Source organism: Oncorhynchus mykiss, chromosome 7 (genome assembly GCF_057628025.1).
Source record: "Oncorhynchus mykiss isolate SJ-2025 chromosome 7, ASM5762802v1, whole genome shotgun sequence".
In the NCBI taxonomy this organism is placed as follows: Eukaryota; Metazoa; Chordata; class Actinopteri; order Salmoniformes; family Salmonidae; genus Oncorhynchus; species Oncorhynchus mykiss.
The window spans coordinates 45814276-45820141 of NC_143028.1; the positions used below are offsets into that span (position 1 = coordinate 45814276).

General features: G+C 39.3%; 1 protein-coding gene across 2 annotated transcripts; it reads left to right on the forward strand.

Moving 5' to 3' along the window:
• The first annotated feature begins 2155 nt into the window (after positions 1-2155).
• On the forward strand, positions 2156-5592 carry LOC110527974 (fez family zinc finger protein 2-like). 2 transcript variants are annotated; one of them, XM_021609631.3, is made up of 5 exons: positions 2156-2339; positions 2592-3439; positions 3853-3987; positions 4110-4242; positions 4921-5592. In XM_021609631.3, exons 2-5 carry the CDS (start codon positions 2648-2650, stop codon positions 5181-5183), a joined length of 1323 nt encoding a protein of 440 aa, XP_021465306.2. In that variant the 5' UTR covers positions 2156-2339; positions 2592-2647; the 3' UTR covers positions 5184-5592. The 2 variants fall into 2 exon arrangements, with proteins under 2 accessions (XP_021465306.2, XP_090098441.1); XM_090242315.1 differs by lacking the exon at positions 2156-2339 and having other exon boundaries at positions 2343-3439.
• Positions 5593-5866: the final 274 nt, after the last annotated feature.

Sequence of the window (5866 nt, forward strand, 5' to 3'; positions counted from 1 at the left end):
TTCTGTGAGCAACACTGAACCATGCTGACATGGTCTCTCTGGACACTTGTGGCATCAGGGCCAACTCTCAGTGACAGGTCACCTCGGAAACTTCTCTTCCTGCAGAGACAGCAGGACCAAGGTGTTCTCATCTCTTTCCCCCCACTGTCTGTCACTGAAGCTAATACCAAGAGGAGAGAATGGCAGTAAGGTTCTGTGTGTGTTTAAACTGCAGACACAATAAAAGAAGCCAATAGGTTTGAAAGATATTCATAATTGGGCCTACCTTATCTTTTCAATATTATGCTTATAATTGTGAACTAATAGTCTGTCTACTTTAAATATGAGTATATCCTTGATAAACGTTACAGTTATTGAATAAAAAATACATGATATACATTGACTTATAGAAGGCTAGATTCTACTTTAAATCGATGCCTGAGCTAATTGCTGAACATGTTAATCCCAAATAGTGGGTCGGGGTTACAGCAATAGGATCAATGTTACTTGTGTGGACGAGCCGGTAATTGTGCCTGAATAAACTGAAATTAGAGTTGCACCATTTACATATAAGTGGAATTAGGCCAACTGGCACTCATTTAAACCTTTCCGCGCTAAAGTTTCAGGTGTGTCACTTCGTAACTTGGTTACGCAGGCCTACACACCTTTTTATGCCATCAGTAAAAACAGACTGCAGTGGAAATGTTAGCCTATGGCATATTTTATCGATATATTGTACATGTGTAATGTCAGGCCCACTTATTAGCCTAGGGAATTTTCGTTAAGACAATCACAAACAAAAAGAGCAGAGAAATGAACGGGTCAGTATCCTAACTTAAACACGTTTTTGTCCCTCAATTTAAACTGTGAAATAAAGTCGACATAAAAGCAGTAGATCTCAGTTCACATTTTCCATTAATTCCCCCAAGAAAGACTAACATCTCCTTGAGTCTTATTATCTCAAGGACATCCACATTAACTTATCCACACTCGAATTATTACATTCCAAAGGGTAAGAGAGAACTTGAAAATGGCATGGTCGAAATGGTTGAATAAGCAACATCAATAAAGCGTTTACAAACCAATAATAAAGAAACGCAGTTCTTGTGTGTGTGAACTTGCAAAGTTCTTTTGGAATCTCTTTTTGTAATAATTTGTTGTGAGTCTCAGGTGAAATCGTCTGCAAACAAATGAATTCAAGCTGGTCCTTATGAACAATGACTCGAGGGTGACTGGTCATTGTAGCAAGCACATAAAACTCCGGATTCCAGCAAACTTTTTGTGCTGGTTTAAAAAGAGCTCTTTTCATTTTTCGGTCTACCTCTGGCCAGGCTAAATCCTTTCTTCCCCCTTTAATCCTTCCCTTTATTTCAGAAAAACACAAAACCAGGTTCCACGCAGTGCTTTAGTAGCTAAAAGTGAAAGAGCTGTTTTTTTCGGAGCTGAGCTCTGAATCGCTCTGGAAAATTGGTTCTTCTGAATAAGTGAAGGAGGAAAAACGTTTAATAGGATCGGAGGGAGGTTCTGCTCTTGCAATCTGCTCCTTAAACAGGTGAAAATTGGACCTTCTCAATTATACAAATAGTAAGTAGCCTATAAACCAGCATGAAAAAGCTATTCCATCTCCAAGGATTAGCAACTCGCAATGAAAATTGAGACTGGTCAAACCGGAGGACCCAAATTGTTAATCAAGTTAAACAACCTCTGAGTCTGAATAATAGTTATCTTAAATTGTGAATTTTAACATAGTCAGAAGCATAAAATCTGGAAATTAGTTGTATGGTCTAATTCACTGTGTAGCCTAATAGTTGCAGATATTCCCATTCAAAACATGGTAGCCTGAGATAAATCGAATAAAATTGGATTAGTAGCCTATTTCCTAAAAACAGTAGGCCTAATTGAGTGTTGTTACGCAATAACAACAACAATAAGAACTACAAACAAATAATAATAATACCATCACTAATAATAATAATGTGTAGCCAACAAATAACAACAAACACATTAAAATTATTATTATCAAATGGAGCTCATCTTTTTTTTTCTAGAAAGGAATACATCATAGTTATTCGATTAGAGAATGGCTGGTGGAGGATTTGAGGATGGAGACATAAATAATAATCTGTAATAAATGTCATGTATATACCACCCCATGGCAGTATATAAGTGGGCCGCGGGAGAAGGGACAGGCCTGGTGGTGGCGTTTCCTTGTCACCCTAATACCAGCTAGTTCATGTGACGTCAGCCAAATGCAAAAGACAGTGATCTCGCGCTGATGAGGAAGTCCGCTTCCAAAATGTGACAGAGCAGTCACGCTGCTATCTCCGAATAGGCTACATCTGCCGTCGCTTTACTAAAAGGTAAACTTCAACATTGACTATCAGATTCTCAGAGGTGCTGAATAGGAATGAACGCACTGTTTTTTGTCTTTTTCTTTTCCCTAACGAGCTCTGTAATGTCCTGTTAATTTTGTGTGTACTAGTTAATGAGCATTAATCTGGTACCCCTGGACGCTATTGTTCCAGGGATGGCCATTTGAATGCAAATGAGTGACATTGTAATACCAAGGTGCTTATTAAACTGATGTGTGTCCGGTCTTTTCTGGAAATCAGGAGGCGAGGACAGGGCGGCTGGTCGGCTGCTCCTCACAACAAGTTCGGTACACAACATGGCAAGTTATCTCCCATTTGGAACCGTGATGTCTTGCCCACGACACGACAGCGGTAGAAGTGGAGCGTCTGCCGCTCCAAAGCCGCTGGCCTTCTCGATTGACCGGATCATGTCCAAGACCTCGGAACCGAAAGGCAATTTGGATGAGCGGCGAGCTGTGGAGTCTTCAGGGGGAAAGAAGATGCTCGGGCTCTGCTCACCTATACCGTGCATGATCCCCTTGCAACCTGTTAGCTATGACTTACAAGCCAAGGCGCTGATGAACTACTCCGAATTTTGGAAAGCTAATTTCAGAGGAACATTATGCACTTCTGCAGCGATGTGCAAAGCCAACTGCGGGATGTGTTACAAAACGGACTCGGGGTTGAAGCAGTCTTTATTACCGGGAAGCAGGGTGATTAAACCCCAGGTCATCCATCAGGCGGTGGCGATGCCCACCAACGGCTCTTTTTACTATTTCAACTACCTGGACTCTGCTTATCACCAGTCTGAGCTGCTAACCGGACACTTGTTTTCCTCGGCCCTGGCCAACTCTCAAGCCCAGGCTTCTCTCAGTGCGCACCAGAAACTGTTATTGCTGGAGAACGCCAAACTCGCCAGCGCTTCCGCCGAGAAGTTTCCGACACCTCAGTACCCACACAAGGAGCATCTTCCTGGTCAGCTCGACCAGATAGTGAAAGAGAACCATAACCAGAGCTCGGAGAAAACTGGAGTGAAAGCGCACAGCAAGCTCAACAACAGCTCAATGGACGGAAAACCCAAAAACTTCACCTGCGAAGTGTGTGGAAAGGTAAATTATTTCATTCAGTGAAAAGAATGGTAAAAAATAATAATAATGATGCAATTGTTATTTTTCGTTTAGTTAGTTTATTATTTGATTTACAAATCACTTACATTTCCTCTAAACAAAAACATATAAGCCTAGACAATTACTCGTTATTTAACTTATTTTAGATATGTATTTATTTCACCTTTATTTAACCAGGTAGGCTAGTTGAGAACAAGTTCTCATTTGCAACTGCGACCTGGCCAAGATAAAGCAAAGCAGTGTGAACAGACAACAACACAGATGTGTGCAAGAATAGATGTTCCCTATTTATTTTGACATTAAATTGAAGCTTAATTGTTAATTTCACATAATCAAAACACCTCACAAATGAAAACAATAAAAGTAAAAACGAGATTGTTTATTTTTTTCTGCAGGTGTTCAATGCTCATTATAATTTGACACGACACATGCCAGTGCACACAGGCGCGAGGCCGTTCGTGTGTAAAGTTTGCGGGAAAGGATTCCGTCAGGCCAGTACATTGTGCAGACACAAAATCATCCACACACAGGTGAGACATATCATATTTCACTCGTTTATAACTCCATTAATTATATATGACTGTGTTATAAACTACATCGTGATTACTTACAAAAAGTAGCCTAATAAGGATTTTTCTTAATTATTTTCCAGGAAAAGCCTCATAAATGCAACCAGTGTGGGAAGGCGTTCAACAGGAGTTCGACGCTGAACACTCACATACGAATCCATGCCGGGTACAAACCATTCGTCTGCGAATTCTGTGGGAAAGGATTTCACCAGAAAGGTAATTATTCACTATTAAAACCTTTTTCAAAATAGGGGGGGGGGGCTATGTTTTGAGATTAATATAACACCAGAACATAATATTAACAATTTCCCGATCATATGATTTTCAGACTGTATTATGAATGAAATTAATATCCAAGACACATATTCATTAAATAGCATACAGTAAGTAATTGTATGACAATCGTAATGATGCTTGTGATTTTTTATGTCGCAGTTATAACCCAATGATATAAGATTAGGTCCAAAAGTAATGGGCAAAGGTACACCATTATTATTTAGAAGCCTATTGGTAAAAATGGATTCCCAATGCAGCCCTCTGATGATCTTGAAGCATCAATCTAAATAGGACATGTCACTTTACACTAACTAACTCTTCCCTACAATGCGCTTACATTCGCCATGGGTCAAGAGACAGACCTTTCCCAGGTTTATAATCCGACAGGTTTCAGTTGTTGTTGCGTTTGATTTTGACAAAGTTTGACAACTTCTTGACTTCGACTTACAAAACGCTGATTAATGAAGGCTGCAGAATGGAGCGTCTTTGTGGAGAGTAACTTAATGATGAACTATTGACCTCGAGGAGAAAAAAAGGAACTCAATGTTTTCCCTTTCGTGTATGCTGTTCATTTTATTCGCGATGTTCATTTTTAGTCATTGAATTTTTCAATTTCAGGAAATTACAAGAACCACAAGCTGACGCACAGCGGAGAGAAACAGTACAAGTGTTCCATCTGTAACAAGGCCTTCCATCAGGTCTACAACCTAACCTTCCACATGCACACGCACAACGACAAAAAGCCCTTCACGTGCGGGACCTGCGGGAAAGGCTTCTGCAGAAACTTTGACCTGAAAAAACACATACGGAAGTTACATGACAATAATTCATGTAGGCCTATATCTGCAGCGACCGATTCTTCCAGGGGACCCGAAAGCTGAGTTTTTCATTGGATTTGGAAAGTCTCCTTCAACACTTCAATTGACAGTTTATTATGACTACACCAGTACACATTTCTATGATTTTTTCTCTCTACAGTTTTCATTTATCAAAAATTGTTAAAAGGCGGAAAACTATAAAGCATAAAAACATTGAGACACTAGACTGATTAAAGACCATTTTGTGTTTGAGGTTTTTTATTATTCGATTTAAAAAGTATAATAATAAGGATGTGAATTTTGTACTGTTGCACTGCAGTAAATCTGACCCTGATTGGATTAATGTTCTAAACATTTATGATTGAAATCAGGACTCTTTGCTCAACCCAGGAGTACATCGTTTTTATTTCCCCATTGCATAACGTGTGAAAATCGAATTGTAAATAAAAGGAAAATAAAATATTTAAAAGTGTTTTACCGTGGGCGCATTTTTATAAATTGCAATGTAAATGTAACATGGAATGAATGTTCAACCATCTCAACTGCTGCCATTTATTAGTAGGAAATACAATTGTATCCCGAAATCAAATGTTTTGGAGAACGTTTGCGGAAAGATATTCATAATATGAGTTAGGCTTCGGCCCCTAGGGCAGTCAATTATTTGGAAAGGGCTATAACATATATGAATTGTATTGACATTTGACAACCCTTGCCTTCTATTATATTTCAATAGGCCAACATTTCAG

Coding starts and splice junctions, on each gene's coding strand:
- LOC110527974 (XM_021609631.3), top strand. CDS start 2,648: ATGGCAAGTTATCTCCCATTTGGAACCGTGATGTCTTGCCCACGACAC. Junction 3,440..3,852: donor CCTGCGAAGTGTGTGGAAAG/GTAAATTATTTC, acceptor TTTTTTCTGCAG/GTGTTCAATGCTCATTATAA. Junction 4,243..4,920: donor GAAAGGATTTCACCAGAAAG/GTAATTATTCAC, acceptor TTTCAATTTCAG/GAAATTACAAGAACCACAAG.